Consider the following 20,037-nt stretch of genomic DNA (forward strand, 5'->3'; position numbering starts at 1 on the left):
CAGCCTACATTCTCAACCTAAACGACAGACTCTAGAGCCTTTTATTTTTTCTCAATGGCCCATATGCTGTTTATTATATATAAATTATTATTTGTTTGTCTAACGCACAATCGCTATAATTACTTTCATGTCGGCGGGACCACCCCCACGCCTCCCCATTTACGTCTTTATAATTGTAAACGATAAGAATTATCCAAATAACTTTGTCAGGTAATGATCAATTGTTAACCTCCCGCCGACGTCAGAGGCTTAAAACAATTGTCCCTGTGTCGGCCATCCGTTCCTTCTATCGCCTTCATTAGATTTGATTCATATCCGGATAGGCCTATGACCCGGGCAGCCGCCTATCACGATGTTTTGAAGTGACACTTTTCCGGGTTAATTTTAGAAATGATATGCAACGTTTGCCCTCGAGCAAGCAGACCAAACAATCTCGGGAAGAGGATGCAGAAGAGGCGCAGCGGGAGCGAGCACGCGGCAGTTATTTCAGGTGCCGACGAGCTCAAAGTTAAAACGCCAGCATGCATTCGGACGCGCCGAAAACTCCGCGCGTACACTGCGCTTTGCTGTAGGACGCGGCTGTTAGCGCTCGCACTTGCATCCCGCATTTTACTGCAACGCGTGATTATTGTAACACTGGGTAGTCTGTTGCGTCTATTGCATTTTTATTTTAAGAACTGAATCGAAGTCTTAATTCTTACTGTGTCTTTCGGTGGAAGTGTCGATGGCTTTATTTTTATGCACAGTCCTCGTGGGAACACGAACAAGCGGTCCGTGTCCAAAATTACTAACCGCTTGTCCAAAGTTATTTACATCTTAACGGAGGGCCCAATTACAACCACCTTAGCAGGTGTGACCGATTAGGAGCAGCTCTTCAAAATCTAAATAAAGCTCAGTCTAAACTACAGGCTCCCGAAGGGAAACCATTAGATAATTATTATTATCTGTCATCTCAGAAGCCAGGTGAATGAGAATAATAATAATTATTATTATAATAATTCAATATACTCCTACTCAATTGTAACATACTACAAATAATCAACGGCTGTATTATTATTATTATTATGGACACATTATTATTGTTATTATTAACATCTTTATTATATTTTTAATATAAAAAAATAATAATAAATTCAGTTGAAATTGTCATTAAACATGTTATTGTCATTATATAATCATAATAATCATAATAGTTTTTGTCTAAAATGATTGTAAAGTCTGGATAAACTGAAGGCAAAGGTGGGAGAGATGAGGTGGGTTCATCACATACAAAGGGCTCCACATGTTAAACCTGCACACGTGATTCTCTCACGTACCTGACATTAAATTACAGGCATTTAGCAGACGCTCTTATCCAGAGAGACGTACAACAAGTGCATCAGTTCAAAGTGCAGAGGTGCAGAAAAACACACTCGAGTGAAGTAAAGATCGTAGTGCCAGAAGTGACCACATAGATCAGGACTCCAACCCTGTAGGGTAATCTGTTCAGCAAATAAACAAAACAATCCTGCCAAGTACAAAACTAGCACTATCACATTTGCCTAATCAGAATCAAACAAAACAATCCTGCCAAATACAAAACTAACAAGATCGCATTAGCCTAACTAGGTACATGGCACTGCCATGTTTGCTGTTTGCCTGAAATATTTATATCAAGGTAGGCATCTCTTGTTATATCCTTCTGTTGGCCTGGTATGTGTTATTACCCACACTGCACCCAATCAAACAGCCCGTTGCTGACGTGGTGTGTGTTATTACCCACACTGCACCCAATCAAACAGCCCGTTTCTGACGTGGTGTGTGTTATTACCCACACTGCACCCAATCAAACAGCCCGTTGCTGACGTGGTGTGTGTTTACCCACACTGCCTGCTGCAAGCAGACATGGTGCCCGTCACGGTGGGCACAGACGTGCGGCTGGGAGGCGGTGGGCACAGACGCGCGGCTGGGAGGCGGTGGGCACGGGGTTCTCATCACGGGCCTCTTGTTCTGCTCTGATTACCCACGTTTGTTTTCATAAGCAGGCCGCTGTGAGCTCCAGAGAGCTGAATGACCAGCACTGCTGCCGCTGCTCCTGCCCGTCTCTTCACCGATCAGAGAGGCTCGGTACAATTAAAAAATTACCCCCAACATTACTGCTCCCCGCCGTAAAACAGGCGCCCAGCCAAGACGCCTATTTCTGGCCTGTTAGCCTCAGGAAGGACCTTTGGCTGCTTTAATGGAGCCGAGCTACAGAGAGCTTCTGTGTGGCTGACTGCCATCACTTCTCTTACAGAGAGACTGACGGGCTCGTCATCTGGAGCCTGCCGCCATTATGGCTCTTACAGAGAGACTGACCGTCATCTGGAGCCTGCTGCTGCCATTACAGCTCTTACAGAGAGACTGACAGGATCGTCATCTGGAGCCTGCCGCCATTATGGCTCTTACAGAGAGACTGACGGGCTCATCATCTGGAGCCCCCCGCCAGGTTGAGTGAGAGTGCCCCCCCCCCAGCCACGGGCCCGGGGGGAAATGCTGCGGGATGTCTCAGTCACAGTGCAGGGGGGTAAATGTGCCCTATCTCTCAACCAGCCCCTTCTGTGGGGGATCGCGGCTCCTCCTGCTGCCATGGTTACTGAATGACACTGATCAGATTGTAGTGTAGGCCTTGGGGAGGTGCTGACAGGATATGACATCATCAGGCCAAAGCGGGCTCTGTCCGTTGGACTCTTCCATAGCTGCGCAGTGACCATGACGACCAAACTTCATGTCACAGTATTCCAGTTTGCATTTCTCACCCACCGAAGCATGTAATGATTGTCGTGTGTTTATTTGTGTTGGATGCAGCACGCTGCACACACCAGTGAGCCGTTTCACAGAACACACTGCCTGCGTGTTCTCTGAGGCTGAGAAAAACAAACAAAAACAAGAACATCGCAACGTAGTCTTAATTAGGACATCAGTTAAAATATTGACCGTGAAATGTAACAAAGACCTTGTTCTGGATTTAAAGACCATGCTTTCCAGCTGTGGTCAGGTGTGGTTCAGCTGCCATGGGAAGAATGTTTTTTTTTGGGGGGGGGGTGTCTTTGTTTAGGTAGGGCCATGGGGTGGCAGAGAAAGCCTGTGCTAATTGTTGTTAAGCTCTGTCCCTCCATGGGTCTCTGGACGCTGTGTTTCTGTAAAACCCCGGTCCACCCTGAGCCCTGGGGGGGGGGGGGGGGGCTGTTTGTTATTGTTGAGAATGTTGGAAGCTCTGGTTATTGACCTCCAGCTGCAGTTTTGGCAAGGGCCAGGTCTTGGCTGAAGTAGGACTGACCTCCCCTCCCCCCCCCCCCCCCCGAATCACCCATCATGAGAAACGGGGTGTCCTCACGCAGGAAACATAAAAATTGAAACATCATCATCCTCCAATTCTGATGGGAAAATCTGGTATCTGTCCCCACCCCGCCCGTATCTGTGCTGGCGCTGCTGGCTATGCGCAGGCCGCTGTGCGCAGTGCTCCCGCGGAGCCGAGTTCCCAGCTGTGGCTGCCCCCCCCCCCCCCCCCGATGAAAACGTCTGTCAGAGAAAAGCGTCCTCGCGCCATTCTCAGGACCAAATACGGAAAGCAATCTACTAACCTTTGACGAGCGACAGGTGTTTTTTAAAGGTAAATATCCCATATATTCAGCACTTAATCATTTTGATTGTCATCACAACTGGTTATGTTTTCCAATGTTAAAAAATATAAAAGAGAAAAATAATGAAATAAAAAGACACCGCAATACACAGAATAAACACAACTTAATGATTGCAGTGTGTGGGTAGCCTGCACAGTGAAATGGTGTATATTATATTTACTCTGTTACAGTTTACTTAACATACGACATTCTATTGTGTAATCACTGTAAACTGATAATTAATTTTTCGCTAAAAGCCGTCATTGCACGCGCATCATTTGAAGCTTGGCAGGGCTGTAATGGAGACCGCTGCGGAATGACATTTTGACCCCCGTCTCTCATTAAGCCACGAAAGCGCGCCATTCTTATGCCTTCCTTTCGAAGAGGACAGTCGCTGCAGATTAAGCCGTTAGGAGAGGGCAGCCAACCGCACTCACTCCGACCTAGCCTGATTCAGACGATATGAGGGTTTCTTAATGGAACTTTTAAAAATATAACGGCGTCTCAACTGTCTGCATTAACGAATTTTCTGTTTACATAGACTCGGCCAGGCTCAGACTAAATCTGTTTTTTTTTTTTTTTTGAGGGAACGAGGTGCTCTTGCGACCAGGGACCTACTAATTAGTCGACAGGTCAATGTACTAAGGGTTAAATTAAACTTAGTGGGAAGGCTAGTTTTGTTCCGCGATGCGTAATACTAAAAGTCTAATGGAAACGCAGAGGTCATCATAACAAGCCATTACTGTTTCTTCTCTCCGCGTCTCCGTGCTCTGGCAATTCTCCCTCTTAAGTGACTGCTTTACCCCGTGTGTTATGGCACCCGTGCGGCGCGCGTAGCAGGCCCGACCAGGCGCTGATGCGTACGTGCAGCGGCGACTTCGCGCGGTTATCAGTCGCTCCCGTGTTTACGGTGACCCGCGCCGTTGGAATAGCCCTGAGCTTCTCACCAAAGCCGAGCGCGCGCAGCTGTTTCGCTGTCCACAGGGCTGCCGCTGGCAAAAGCGATTAATTGTCGTAATAATACACGGCGGTGGAAAGAAAACTACAAATTAGCAGGTGGGGGAGGCGGCGGGGCGTGATGAGAGGGCAGCGACGGGAACAGGTGTCCAACAGCCAGATGTAATGACTGACAAGTTAAACATTTGACTTCTTAATTTTTATATGTTTTTGTTCTTTCTTCCCCACAGTAGGAGAGAGCGAGAGAGATTTTATGTCACCGCCAAATCTCCACAATAAATAAATATAAATGCTAGCAACTTCTATTATTCGTTTTTTAATTATTTGGAATTAACAATGTCTCAGGGAAAGTCTTAAATGGGACATAATTCGCGCGGTTAAAAGAGTGATCTTTTTCGCTAACTGCATTGTATTACATTAACTAAAATTAGAATTTTTTTTTGGAAATTCACATTATCACATTACTCTGATCCGTTTACAAACCATGTCCACAAAAGCAACATCTGAATGAAATAAACATTTTGTAGACGCGAAATTTAGACAATCACGTGGTAGGTTTAGGCCTGCCATACTTGCAGCAGAAATATATTATTAATCCTTGTTGGAAAGAGAAAACGTGGGCATTAAATGTGCAGGAAATCAAGGCATGTCATTTTCTAAAACGTTCTTTATCAATGCTCCATGAAATTGAGAACTGAATCATAAATAAATAGCCTAGTACAAACTGTGCATTGACCCGACCTCTTTGACCTAGCCTGCCAGTGTAGCTATCATAAACTGCAGAATAAACGAGTTATTTTGCCTCATATTCCTTGAGGTGGAAACTCGTGATTATGAATTCGTTGCATATAGTTTTTCAACTTAGCATTAACGTGTTTGTTGTCAGTCCAGCGGTTATTTAACCCATATATACCAACGCCAGTGTAAGAATGCTCCGTGCGGGATTTGCGTCTCTGAAATAGCAGGTACGTTAATGTAATAATGGCCGAGTCTGTTAGCTCGGCGAGCTGGCTTCTGCACGAGGTCTCTGATTTGAAGGATTCCAGTTTCTGTCGGCACGGTAGCATTATCCAAACAACAGTGGAGCTTTATTATAAATGCGTTGCTGTGATGGGTCACACACACAAAACTGGCCGCAAAAGCATATTAATGTATCGCCCACTCCCGCGCAAAAAGCCCCGGAACACCAGCGGGGTGCGCGCGTGTTCTCCAGGAACGCTCAACCTTGACACCTTTTGTCGCCAAGTGAAAAATACTGAACTCGTTTTCTTGTTGATATATAGCCTTTTTATGATGGGGGGTACATTTTTATTTTATTATTTTATTTAAAAAATTTTTTTTTTAATTATTATTATTATTTTTTTTTAAGTGGCCTATTATTAAAAGTCACTGGACCCGCATGGTTCTTGTTTCCTTTCCAACACCGGGAGTTTGAAATATTGACAATTTCTTAAACAAAATATGGTTTAGTTACCTGTAAAATTAAAAGTGCTACTGATTGTTTTTGAATCTCCCGTTTCGTGAATGCGTGTGTTTTCAGTTTATTTAATTAGAAGTAAAACAGACTGAAAAATGGATCCAAATGAGAACAGATACGAATCCTTATTACTCATGTTACTCTGTTTAAAATGTGAATTTCTGTCACTTTATTATTATTTACATATTTATTCACATAATTGTATGCATATGTTGTAGCCTGTTTATACTAAGTTCAGTCATTTGTATTTTTTAAAAAGTCTTCTTTTCTTTAAATTTTAGCACCAGTGCATCCAGCATCCCTTGTGCTCCTCGTCACCACCCTGCGCATTTAACACTGTTTAACAGAGGTCTAACACCTGTAGTACGATCATTGTTAAATATTGAACCTTTTAATGTATACGATCACAAATGTGTGACTATAGAGAATTGTTCTTAACAGAAAATTGAAAGCAACAGTAGGAGACTTAGAGTAAGAGATAATTAAACAAAATAATAATAAAAAATAAAAAAAACTACTCCAAACAGAGTAACCGAAAAAACGCGTAATTGTTAGGTGGGATGGTTCCATGTCCATTTATGACGTGTTTACACGGGCACAGATTCTGTTGTCCTCTAGTTCTGCAGTTTTAATGGCGTTTACTCTACCGCCCGCAAGGCCTCGTACTTTAGCTGTCAGGTATCGAGCAAGTCCTGTACTTTCCAATACTATGCATACGCCGGGTGGGGTGACTAAAAGGATAAAACTCAGTTGTGTGTGGGGGTTATCTGGTGATGGAAAAAGAAAAAAAATGTATATAGCCTATAGCCTATTCTCTGTGAACACGACAAGTTAAACAGAATACAGATGAATACTAAGGCGTAAAATGAATCGCCCAATAATCAAAATATATTTTTTTCAGTGTGTCTTGTTTTCCTGCAGCAATGCAAATAAAAAGCAATCGCATTCTAAACCGAAGACGTGACTGAAGCTAGCTCTGCGGAAGCGGGCGGATTTTTGGCGACGCTGTGGAATGATGATTCAGGATGTTTTCATTCGTATAGTCTTCCAATAAATGAACAATGAGACCAAGGAGGGTTTCGTTTTATTTTTATTTATTTAAATGCGTGAAATATAATAAACGCGAGGGGAAGTGGCGTGGGCTATTGGAAATGCATCTGATAGCCAACTGTTTTTCTTTATTACTGTTAGTCTGACTTCATCAGTCAGCGTCCCCCTACCCCGTGAACATACAGACCACACTGATTATCAGTTAAGTGCATTCAGTAGACGATGGCATACCAAATAACACACATGTACATTCGCATCGATATCATGCGTATGTGCTGCAGGTAGCATGTGTTTTTTATTGGGCCTGAAGGACCACGCTGTGGCCGAAGAGTGGTCATTCTGTCAGTATTCTGTGATGTCAGCGTTCAGGCTGGGGTGCCAGGCTCGCAGTAGGCTACAGGCTGAGAGGGATAAACAAGCGTCGTTTTTTTGATTGACGTGTGGGTCAAGGTGTTGTGTAGTAGTACCCTGTTGTTAAAGTTAAGTAAGAAGCTGACCTTTAAGCGGTTCTCGTCTCGCGGTATAACGTGGTTCAGTCTTACATATCTGGATCGCGTCACAAGAGACACGAGGTCACGTAGCAGAAAATCCAGGGGCGGAAAAAAACCAAAAACAAATTCAGTTATTTCCACACCGTCCCAAGAGTGACATATTCCACGCTCTGCTTAAGTGGTGCTTATGCCAAATAAAAATAAAGCTTTTCTGCAAGCCAGGTTGCTATTATCTAACCTTAAATGGACAGGGAACTTTGGCATCTGCGGGACATGACATTTACAATATCTTGTTTTAGACCGTTTCAGTTAATCATGGTGTTCAGTTTCAGTTAAACGTGGTTTGTTTGCACGTTCGGCATCAGTGCTATAAATAAATAAATCGGACTCGAAAGACTAATGCTGCAATGAAGTGTTTTTTTAAAATGAATGAACTAAGCTTTAGTTATTCGGACCTGCTTTCACAGGTAGCTACAGGTGACCTCCCTGGATGACGCGCTAACGGCTGCTTCACGTTGGCCTCTTATTTCTTTCATCAGCTCTTTCACCGTTTTGTTTCTGAAAAGAACTGCGTCTGCGTTCCTTCCAAAGGCGGCCTTGTTCAAGGCCAAACTGTACGGAGTCGTCTGAAAACTTTTCATCCAACGTGGCACTCTATCGCCATCTTGTGGCAATATATTATAGAAAAGGCCTATATAATAAGTTAAGGCATAACAGTCAGGATAGCTTAGGAGAAATGGTGTTTGTTAGGTTTCACACTGGTGACTTACAACCATCTCAGAGTCTCCTTATCAACAAGACAAATCAAGCAGTGGTTCTGTCTGTTTTACAACAAAAGAGTAGCATTAGCTGCCTGGTGGCCTGGTAGAGTTATTCAGATTAGAGTATCTGCTGGTGTGGCCAAGTGCTCAAAATGCACAGTAAAATGTCCAGTGTTAATTCAACTCTAGCAGGGTGCATGAGTCTTACACTGACAGCGACCACATGTACTCCATAAGAGTTGATTTAGCACTGAACATTTTGGGGCAAACGTAAGCTAATCCGGGCCTGGGAGACAAGCTGAGTGGTCTGTGTGGCCAATCAGAGACTGGAATGAAGTGCTTAAGCGCTGACACCAGCCGCCGCTGCGGCCCTCTAGACCGGACCGCGGCCTGACTCTCCTGCTCTGAGTGCTGGCGCGTAATCAGGGAACATGGCGTTTATACAGGAAGAGCAGGGCCATTCCGCACTTCCTCTGCCATCCGCGTCCGTGCAGATCGCACTTCCTGCGAACGAAAATAAGAGAGAGAGAGGAAAGTCCCCCCCCCCCCCCCCCCAGTACAGAAACCAATATTAAATGTTTTTTTTTCTTTCTTTAAGAGTGTGAGACTGTCCAGAATCGAACCTTGGACATGTTCCCAGGACAGCTGTAGTCCCCATGAGAGCTGATCGTTCAGGACATGGACACACATTTTTGGGGTGGGGTGAGGGGGATGGGGGGTGGAATACTGTCAAACAGCATTGATTTACAGGCAGGAGGGATTCTTCTATTGTTTACTTTAGATTGCATTTTATTAGTGCGGCTCATCCACTAGGGGCCCAAGACTGGCCCCTGGGGGACACGCATGTCCACTTGAGCTCTCTGGCTCTGAGGCAGCACAGATCCGCGCGCGCGGCTCCCTCCTTATCCCTGCGTTTCCTGAGTCCTGTTAACACACAGCACACGCATACAGACCTTTATATCCTGATTTATGTAAAAGGTTCTGTGTTCTGTGCTAGTGCAGGCCAGGGCTCCTATGGAAGAGCACATTTTTCTGTCTCTGTGGGCCTCACTGTGAAATACGAAGGACCAGTAAATAAATACATTTCCCTCCCCACTTTAACCTGAGTGTGAGTTTGGGGGGAGAGGGTGTTGTTGTGCGACTAAAGGCGATTTTAGGAGTCACAGGTGGCCCAAAGCTGACCCATGTGGAACCCCTCTTTCAGCCCCCCCCCCCCCCCCCCCATTCAGGTCACACACTCATCTTCTGTGTGAGTGAAGAGAGAGTTTCCTAACAATTTGCAGAGTAGACTTTTTGAAAATTTTATTTTTTCAATATTTATTCAGTGTTCTAGAACTCCTTTCCTTTCAATCAATTACCAGCAGTAATTGTGACATCAGCATTAGAACATTCAGTTAAGTACATTCTAACCACATACTTGTGATCTCGCACCTTAAAGGGTTATGGTCTTTAATTTGCAAACGGTCACACACACACCAGTCATAAAACACAATCTCCACCCACGCAGTTCCCTTCAGCTAGCATGAACCTTTCCCCGAATGAGGAACCATAGTCATGTAGAAGTATTTAGAGTTTAAATTCAGCCGGCCCATTTTTAAAAGTTTATTTTTACTTAGAAATACAACAAGCCTTGCCAGGCATGAGCCTGGTGTCCGGGCGGCCATTTTGTTTGGGTCTGACTGTGTCCGTTCACCGCCCCTCCGCGGATCGGACCCAGATTTCCCGCTCCAGCACTTTGCCCAAATCACCCTCAGACAGAACCCGAGTTCTGCTGCACTCTCCTCCTCTCAGGGCTCAGATCAACCCTCATAAATAACACAGTGCTTATGACTGTATTATGTGTTTGTATGAATTTCAAAAAGATTGAATAATAGGGCCACTCATATTTAGAAAGTACAGACATGCTGTATGCAAATCTCATCAATCATCTTGTCAATCAGTCGCTTCACTGGTATCTAGTATTCGAATGTGTATAATGAAAGTAGATTCTTAAATAAGACCGTTATTGAGGTATGCATGGTGAGGTTCTAATCATCATTCAGTACCTTTATCATTTCAGTGAAATCATAAAAAATGCAATGTATGAGGCAATAGTGTTTCTGAAAAGGATTTAATGCGATCAGCTGTACAGCCTGCTACAAGTCAGGCTAACCGTACGGCCTACCGATGGGGCAGGACTCACAAATTATTGCTCTCTAAAATTCCCATAAAAATACATTTAGCTCCTAATAAACGTTTTCAGACAGCGCCTCGGGCCTTTTCCCCGCGCGTCAGGCCCTAGCGTGTCAGATGAACACCACCGCAAAGGAGAGGGAGGCTTTGGGCGGGAAATCCCCAGCCGGGCGAAGGAGGAAGGCTCGGCCCGCGGGCCAACAGCGCCTTGGCTGCAGCTCTCTCTCTGCCCTCCACGTCCAACCCAAAAATTAATGTCCATCACGCGGAATTACAGTGATTTTCCTCCTTCAGCCCTGAACAGAACAGCCTGTGCCTCTGCAGAGATATTTCTGTCCGTAAAAACCACGATTCCCTTAAAAAAACACCACCACAGCATCTTTAAGCCCTGTGGCCAAGCTGGATTCGTGAGATCAGACAAACAAAAAAAAATAAACACATTTCCCTTCCCTCACAAAAAGACACAGGATAAAGTAGTACCAAAAGATGTTTAAAAAGACACTGTGAAGATATTTTTAGTCGTTGCTCTAAAAAGAAGTAGGAACTAGAAAAGAAAAAGGCAGTGCTGAGAAGCGTGTTGTGTTGGGCTGGAAAGGCCTGTCACAGAAGGGTACCCGCCATTTAAGACACAGAAAGACACCGGTTTAAAAATACACACAACATGAAACCACCGCTTTAAAAAGGCCCAGACCTAAACAGACACACAGAGGACCTCATTTCCCACAAGTACTCACCGCGGACTAAAAACACTATCAATTAAAAGAATGAAATAAAAGACGAGTGCGTACCCTTTACCTGTACTTATACAGCAAAGACCAAAATACTGGCGCATCTGTAGAAGTATGACCTTCTTTTCCTTAAAAGAATTAAAATGAGGCGTTTTCTCCGAAGCCTTTCCGCCGTTGCGGGAGTCTGAGACCGGCAGAGGAGGAGGCGAGCGCCGGCGTTTCGGCACGCCGAGGGGTCCAATAAAACAAAAATGCGAATATTTAAAACTATAACCCATTACAGGAGCGCCTCCAGCGGGGGCACTCCAGCCCGAAAACGAAACGAAGCCGAGTCCCGCTAGCTCTCCTCGTTCACGGAGCCCCGCCCCCCCGACAGCAGCGCCTCCCTCTCGGCCGCGTCTCCCTCCTCGGGCTCCGCGGCGCAGCAGGGCAGCCGGGCCAGCAGGGGGCGATGGAGCCCGTTGTAGAGCGCGGCTCCCGTCAGCAGGACGAGGAAGCCCAGGACCTGCAGGCCGTGGAACTGCTCCCAGCCCAGCGCCAGGCTGGCGGCCCAGATCAGCACCGTGCGCAGGCTGTCCAGCACCATGCGCGTGGTGGCGCTCATCTCCTTGGTTACGCTGATGCCGGCGAAGTTGAAGAAGGCGATGCTGACGGTGTTGCCGAGCAACGCCAGGATGATGAGCGGCTGGTACCCGATCTGGCAGAAGGCGTCCAGGGCGTCCTCCAGCACCTGCCGGGGGTTCCCCCCCAAACTGCCCGCAGGGATGTAGTACATGGGAATGAGCAGGAGGCTGAGGATGACGAAACCAAACAGACCTGGGAGGGGGGGGGGACAGAGAGGGTGGATTGATTATTAGGAGCCCACAGTGACCCCACAATAACAACAGTGACCCCGCAGTGACCCTGCAGTGACCCCACAATATTGTGTTGCTGGCGTAGTGCGGTCCGTCCCCCACCTTCAGTGCCCACAGCTCGCAGGGGGTGCACGTCGTGCTTGTAGATGAACTTCTCCTCCAGCACCATCTGCACGGACACGATGATCTGCGCCATGATGATCAGGAGGTCACCTGGGAGGTCAAGGGTCACGTGAGCCACAAACCACTTTTCAATTTAGCATTATTATTATACAAATCAGAGAACTGTCACAAAGATGCTTTACAGGGAAACAGAAGGAGAACTAAGGAATAATCGCTCTGGATAAGAGCGTCTGCTAAATGCCTGTAATGTAAAAGGAACAAACCAGACCTGATCCCCCCCCCCTAAAAAAAAGCAAGCAGTGAGGTAGGAATCTCAGGAGGAACCTCTGCATGTGTGTTTACCTGTGATGACCTGGCTGAGGTTGTGCGAGTCGTCCCGGGTTCCGCTGATGAAGTCTGCCAGCCCCACCACCACCAGCCCCAGGATGGTGACCAGGATGCCGATCCACTGGCTGGCCAGTAGGCGGCGCCCCAGGAAGGCCACGGACAGCAGGCCAGTGAAGATGATCACCGCCCCCCGCAGCATCTGGAAGCTGGAGGCGCTGGTCATGTTCAGGGCTGGGGGGGGAACGGGGGGGGGGGGGGGTGGTTAGGATTAAGTTTAGTACAAAGCTGTGGTTCAGGAGATGGGTTTCTAGCCAGGAGAATTTAGGGGCAATTAAGCTGGAAAAAGCAAGTATATAATATTAAAATATAATAATAATAAATTGATTTTCAAAGGGTCTTTGATTATTTGATATATTATGTTATTATTCAGGTCTTGAGTCTGATATATTTTTATTTCATTATTTTGCTGAATTTTCTATATATTTTTCTTGAGCAGTTTAACACCAGTGCACTTGAGTTCAATGCAGATTTGGGGAAAATTAGGACTTTTGATTTTTTTAAAAATAAATTTTTCTTACTTTGTTGCGATTAGCGTTAACATGCCAGGCACGATCGTGTATGGTTTGGCGTGTGCTGGCGTGTTGGCCTGGCCGCGTGCGTGTTGGGCGTAGCATGTGCTGGCGTGTTGGCCTGGCCGTGTGCGTGTTGGGTGTAGCGTGTGCTGGCGTGTTGGCCTGGCCGCGTGCGTGTTGGGTGTAGCGAGTGCTGGCGTGTTGGCCTGGCCGTGTGCGTGCTGGGTGTAGCGTGTGCTGGCGTGTTGGCCTGGCCGTGTGCGTGTTGGGCGTAGCGTGTGCTGGCGTGTTGGCCTGGCCGTGTGCGTGTTGGGCGTAGCGTGTGCTGGCGTGTTGGCCTGGCCGTGTGCGTGTTGGGCGTAGCGTGTGCTGGCATGTTGGCCTGGCCGCGTGCGTGTTGGGCGTAGCGTGTGCTGGCGTGTCGGGGGGCGTGTCACATACCCACATACATGATGGAGGTGCCGGTCATGTCACACAGGGCAGGGGGGAGGAAGATGAGGGGGTTGAAGGCCTGTCCGGGATTAATTCTGGGCTCCGGCCGACGCCTGTCCTGGCACAGGGCGATGTGGAACACCACCAGACAGCTGAGCTCGCCGAGGAACATGCCCACGGCCTGGGGGCGGGGCAGGGGTGAGGGGGGCGGGGCAGGGGGCGGGGTTAAACCCATGAGGTCACACACTTTAAAGCTGTATTACACAGGCATAAAATTAAACTGCTGCACTTTGTGGCAAGAGACAAGCTGTGTGTGTGATAGTGTGTGTATCAGAGAGAGAGAGAGAGAGAGAGAGAGATACAGACAGACAGACTACCTAGGAAGGTGTGTGTGTGAGAGACGGTACCTGTACGAAGGGGTGTGAGAAGTTGTGCATGTGTTTGTGTGTGTGTGAGACTGAGAGAGAGAGAGACAGTACCTGTAGGAGGGGTTGTGAGAAGATGTGTGTGTGTGAGAGAGAGAGAGTCAGTACCTGTACGAAGGGGTGGGAGAAGTGGTGTTCTGGTGAGTTGTTGCACCCCGGTGCTGAGAAGTAGTCAGCCCATCTGGAAGGATAAAGAAAGATTCAGCACCTAGTACTCACCTGTGTGAGTTAAACCAGGCTCAGTACTCACCTGTGCGAGTTAAACCAGGCTCAGTACTCACCTGTGTGAGTTAAACCAGGCTCAGTACTCACCTGTGTGAGTTAAACCAGGCTCAGTACTCACCTGTGTGAGTTAAACCAGGCTCAGTACTCACCTGTGCGAGTTAAACCAGGCTCAGTACTCACCTGTGTGAGTTAAACCAGGCTCAATACTCACCTGTGCGAGTTAAACCAGGCTCAGTACTCACCTGTGTGAGTTAAACCAGGCTCAATACTCACCTGTGTGAGTTAAACCAGGCTCAATACTCACCTGTGTGAGTTAAACCAGGCTCAGTACTCACCTGTGTGAGTTAAACCAGGCTCAGTACTCACCTGTGTGAGTTAAACCAGGCTCAGTACTCACCTGTGTGAGTTAAACCAGGCTCAGTACTCACCTGTGTGAGTTAAACCAGGCTCAGTACTCACCTGTGCGAGTTAAACCAGGCTCAGTACTCACCTGTGTGAGTTAAACCAGGCTCAGTACTCACCTGTGCGAGTTAAACCAGGCTCAGTACTCACCTGTGCGAGTTAAACCAGGCTCAGTACTCACCTGTGCGAGTTAAACCAGGCTCAGTACTCACCCGTGTGAGTTAAACCAGGCTCAGTACTCACCTGTGTGAGTTAAACCAGGCTCAGTACTCACCTGTGCGAGTTAAACCAGGCTCAGTACTCACCTGTGCGAGTTAAACCAGGCTCAGTACTCACCCGTGTGAGTTAAACCAGGCTCAGTACTCACCTGTGTGAGTTAAACCAGGCTCAGTACTCACCTGTGCGAGTTAAACCAGGCTCAGTACTCATCTGTGCGAGTTAAACCAGGCTCAGTACTCACCTGTGTGAGTTAAACCAGGCTCAATACTCACCTGTGCGAGTTAAACCAGGCTCAATACTCACCTGTGCGAGTTAAACCAGGCTCAGTACTCACCTGTGCGAGTTAAACCAGGCTCAGTACTCACCTGTGCGAGTTAAACCAGGCTCAGTACTCACCTGTGCGAGTTAAACCAGGCTCAGTACTCACCTGTGTGAGTTAAACCAGGCTCAGTACTCACCTGTGTGAGTTAAACCAGGCTCAGTACTCACCTGGAAGCTACACCTGACACACAAAGGTGTTTCTAATACCCATTACTCTCACAAATGTCTGTTTCTCCACAGTATTTTCTCTGGATTTAAATCGCTAATTATGTTTGTAAGCCCATCATGCCATGTTAGTATCCTTTAATGTGGTAAAATTATTTAAACTGATGAAGTGTTTTCTCTAGAAGGTTTCTGTTCTAATGGTGACATAATCAGTCACATGAGGAGGGGACAGAGCCCTAACCACAGATAACGACTGGCCGACAGACAGGCAGGGTTTCCATGGAGACGTTTAAAGAACTCGACCGAAATGCAGCGTCTGCACATTCAAACAGGAAGTGACCCACCCACAGAACACTGCAGCCTGCGCCCCCCCCCCCCCCCATTACGTTCTGATTTTTTTCTGAGGAGGGCTGCTGTCTGACACCGTTGTGAATCCAGAACCATAAAAACGGTGCAGCTCAGCGAGCCACATGAGATTTACACCCCCGACTGGAAACCAGAGCAAAGGTCAGAAGTGTGGTTACGACTGCTGCCATTATACAGACAGTCCTCACAGGAGACAGGGCACTCACAGGAGACAGGGCACTCACAGGAGACAGGGCACTCACAGGAGACAGGACACTCACAGGGGACAGGGCACTCACAGGGCACTCACAGGAGACAGGACACTCACAGGGGACAGGGCACTCACAGGGCACTCACAGGGGACAGGGCACTCACAGGAGTGTGACACAGGCACTTCTGCAGATTGAGGGTTTTCACTTTAACTTCTGCCTGTCTGTGAAGGAGGCTCTGAGCCTGTCTATGAAGGAGCCTCAGAGCCGGTCTGTGAAGGAGACTCAGATCCTGTCTGTGAAGGAGCCTCAGAGCCGGTCTGTGAAGGACAGCTCTGAGCCTGTGCCAGTCTGAAGGAGGCTCCGCTGGATGATTAAATGAAAGTGAGGCGGACGCGTCTCAGTGAAATGTGACCCGTGCAGTATCCCGCCGCATGCGGCCTCTTTCTGAAACAGGAGCGCGGCGCTGCTACAGGCAGCCGCTCAGCCGTGCAGCTCCCTTAGCGCTCTGAGCGCTAGCCACTCAGCCCCCTTAGCGCTCTGAACGCTGGCCTCTCAGCCACTCAGCCATGCAGCTCCCTTAGCGCTCTGATTGCTAGCCGCTCAGCTGCCTTAGCGCTCTGAACGCTAGCCGCTCAGCCGTGCAGCTCCCTTAGCGCTCTGAGCGCTAGCCGCTCAGTCGTGCAGCTCCCTTAGCGCTCTGAGCGCTAGCCACTCAGCCCCCTTAGCGCTCTGAACGCTGGCCTCTCAGCCACTCAGCCATGCAGCTCCCTTAGCGCTCTGAATGCTAGCCGCTCAGCCGTGCAGCTGCCTTAGTGCTCTGAACGCCAGCCGCTCAGCTCCCTTAGCTCTCTGAACGCTAGCCACTCAGCCCCCTTAGCGCTCTGATTGCTAGCCGCTCAGCTGCCTTAGCGCTCTGAACGCTAGCCGCTCAGCCGTGCAGCTCCCTTAGCGCTCTGAACGCTAGCCACTCAGCTGCCTTAGCGCTCTGAACGCTAGCTGCTCAGCTCCCTTAGCGCTCTGAATGCTAGCCGCTCAGCCGTGCAGCGCTCTGAACGCTAGCTGCTCAGCTCCCTTAGCGCTCTGAATGCTAGCCGCTCAGCCGTGCAGCGCTCTGAACGCTAGCTGCTCAGCCCCCTTAGCGCTCTGAACGCTACCCGCTCAGCCGTGCAGCGCTCTGAACGCTAGCTGCTCAGCTCCCTTAACGCTCTGAACGCTAGCCGCTGAACTGTGCGGCTCCTTAGCACTCTGAACGCTAGCCTGTGCACCGGCGTGGCCAACGAACGGAACAAAGAGGGAAAACATTGAGTGTCTTAAACAAACACACCCAGCTTCAGAGACAGAGAGAGCAGAGGGGAGGGAGAGAGAAAGAAACTTTAGGAAAACTTTGGCCTGTTTCAGCCTTCTGTCATATTGACATATCAGAGGTAACACCAAAGTGAATTGATTTGTGTGCCTCAAGGCAGAACTGATGTGCACCTGAAAGTGCAGACTAAAGGCCAGCTGAACCTGTTTATCAGCACAAACACCGTTATCACAGTCAGAGGAGCCACCAACGATTTTGGGCCCCATGTAAGGATCTCCTAATTTCCCATTGGGGCCAACCCCCCCCCCGCCTGCACAATTAATGTAACTACAGCATATTTTTTGAAGGCCCCTGTCAGTCAGGGCCTTTGGAATCGTCCTAAAATGCCAAGAAGTGAGGTGTCATCCCTTCGGTCTTGATTTGTCACAAGTTGTCCGTATTTGCTGATGCTGCGTTGTTTTTGCACGCAGCGGTATTGCATGGCATGACTAGACTCGCGGAATGTCGGTAACGCAACAGCACGTGACAGTGTAGAACTGCGGTGCCGACTAAAAACGTCATAATGCATCGATTGGCTAGTCGTTATAGTGAGTGAATGGTCGTCCGTTGTAGACTCGGTCTGAGCGAGCACCGAGAATTAACAGGGCTATCCAAGCGAATCGGCACGGCGTGACGCCCTAACTGCCCATTTAAATGTCTTTTGTGATGCATGTTGTATCGTAAATATTCACAGATCGCTAAAGAGTGTTTACTGGCTGATACTGTGAGCTCACAGGTTACAAAGGGCTACCCAGCCGAATCGAAAGTCAATTAATGAGAAAAAACCGGCGTGTAGAAACGGCCACAGTCTTTCCACTTTTCCAATTCCCGAACAGCCAGCAGGCCATCGTATTCGTAACTATCGTTATGATCGTGAGCACAATCAATATTTTGCCCGTGTGTGTTTAGGGTTATAATAAAATTGTCAATATATTCCTCAGAGTAGCCAACAGTAGGCAAGATCAAACTGTGACTAGGCTAAGATATTATGTAGTTTTACACGCAGACTATTTGAGACGCTTTATATAGGCTAATCAATACATTTTAACAAATTAGTGATACAAATGACATACACCAAACCTTATTAAATCTGCATAGCCTAATCGGTGAAATAACCTACAGTAGCTAACGGAGAATACATGTGTTCTCGGTCTGTAATTAGGCTAGCTGCCTACTGCATATACATATTGATTCAGAGTTTACACTGTAAATCATGTAAATACTGTAAATACTCTCTGTTCCAGAATACTTACTTGGCGGACAGTGTGTTGATCGACCCCGTTATGAGCATCATCGCGGCGAGCAGGTATTGGTATTTCGTCCAAGCCATGTTTAATGAGAGAACACCAAAACAACAGCCAGCTAGTTTGCAGGACGTATATATGTGTGCCTCTGGTCGAGCCCTTGATCATTCGCTACTTTAGTAGATCTTCCTGCTCGGTCACATGACTTTCGGTATCAGCTGACAGGACTTCGGAGCCTTTACGGCCAACTGGTTAGGTTGCATAAAACCTTTCGTGTAAATTCAATGAAGTGCTATAATTTGATGTTTCAGACAATTTCATTAATTTATGTATGTCGTAGGGTCTACATTATTTCTTGAATCAATAGCGACGTCAACGCGCCTTGCCTGTAATGGAGTTTAGCTTAAACTTAAACTTTCTACTGGATGCACTCGGATGGTTTCTCTGAGTGTACAGTGACTAACCGATAATCGGTCTGACAGAGTAGGTATGGCAGTATTTGGGTTTTGTATAATGCATTCAATGCACCTCACTTTTCATACACCTCAACAACCGCGATAAAACCGTCGTATATCAATGAGCAACCATACTATCTGTAAATCAAATTAAACGTGAGTGAATCAGGCGGGCAGTATTCTAAGCTCGCCCATATAAACCGCGAACATGCTATGCAGTTAGATTCATTTTGTTTCTTTGCGCCTACACCGTGTTCAATTGCTTTGTTTCTTTAAAAATTGAGATGTTGTTTTTCCGCTTCAAAGTTATGAGAGGACAACAAAGGAGAATGCAAATGAAACGCAAATACAGGACAAGGCTGGTATTGTCTCCTGAAGTGGCTTGTACACTCGCCATTCATAGTTTCTGTGGGAAGCAGAACAGTCGCATAGCCTCTGTAGAATTTACATTGAACGCAAGGTTTGATGGGAGTACATATTTTAGGGGCAAAAATGGGTTCTGTTAATTCTCTTATGAATCTATCATAAGAAGAATATAGAAAACCCCCTCCCCCCACCTCACAGCTGAATTGTGTGGCCCTAGATGACTGTATGGAGTGTTTGTATGTCAGTGGCCGGTTCCGCCCCAACCCCCCATCAAATAACAGATCTGCTCTGGTCCTCATGCAGCTGGGTACAGCCAGTAAAATCTTCACCGTTCACAAGATCAATTTGAAACAGTTATTCCTATTCGTAACGCGTGAAAAGTGTACTGAACTGACAGAGCCTGCTACTGCTAAATTTACTGCGTAAGCGCTACACCAGCAGCCTGTAAGTTTGATACATTTTCTGTCTTCTCGTGCATTGAATTAAAACTGTGGCCTGAAGTGTAAGATGATGCCTGGGACCGTTTTAAGTCGTGAAAGGTGTGCGTGTGTATCATCCATTACTTTTTAAAAAATCTAAATTTAGCCTGTGGGAAAGGTCACCGATGACTAGCACGGCAGGTTCGCGTTGAGTAAAGAGTCAGCGGGCTGCTTGCGGTGGAGGTGCAGTGGCGTGGTCTTGCCGGTAGGGGAGCCCTGTTACGCAAGACCTGTTATTTTCTCTCTGCTTAA

At 47.3% G+C, this 20,037-nt stretch overlaps 1 protein-coding gene across 2 annotated transcripts; it reads right to left on the minus strand.

The window, feature by feature from the left end:
- Positions 1-10,470: 10,470 nt before the first annotated feature.
- On the minus strand, positions 10,471-18,701 carry slc35f6 (solute carrier family 35 member F6). Of its 2 annotated transcripts, none has more exons than XM_035421395.1 (6): positions 18,495-18,701; positions 14,119-14,191; positions 13,595-13,766; positions 12,597-12,812; positions 12,234-12,344; positions 10,471-12,093 (listed from the first exon to the last, which is right to left on the minus strand). In XM_035421395.1, the coding sequence occupies exons 1-6, from the start codon at positions 18,569-18,571 to the stop codon at positions 11,615-11,617; spliced, it is 1,128 nt and encodes a 375-aa protein (XP_035277286.1). In that variant the 5' UTR covers positions 18,572-18,701; the 3' UTR covers positions 10,471-11,614. The 2 variants fall into 2 exon arrangements, with proteins under 2 accessions (XP_035277286.1, XP_035277287.1); XM_035421396.1 differs by lacking the exon at positions 18,495-18,701 and adding an exon at positions 14,261-14,547 and having other exon boundaries at positions 14,119-14,229.
- Positions 18,702-20,037: the final 1,336 nt, after the last annotated feature.

Source organism: Anguilla anguilla, chromosome 6 (genome assembly GCF_013347855.1).
Source record: "Anguilla anguilla isolate fAngAng1 chromosome 6, fAngAng1.pri, whole genome shotgun sequence".
Lineage (NCBI taxonomy): Eukaryota > Metazoa > Chordata > Actinopteri > Anguilliformes > Anguillidae > Anguilla > Anguilla anguilla.

Excerpts from the sequence above, each read along its gene's own strand:
- slc35f6 (XM_035421395.1), bottom strand. The coding sequence starts at position 18,571 with ATGGCTTGGACGAAATACCAATACCTGCTCGCCGCGATGATGCTCATA. Across the intron at positions 12,813-13,594 it reads CACCTCCATCATGTATGTGG|CCCTGAACATGACCAGCGCC; the intron begins GTATGTGACACG and ends TTCCCCCCCCAG. Across the intron at positions 12,094-12,233 it reads GCGAGCTGTGGGCACTGAAG|GTCTGTTTGGTTTCGTCATC; the intron begins GTGGGGGACGGA and ends CCCCCCTCCCAG.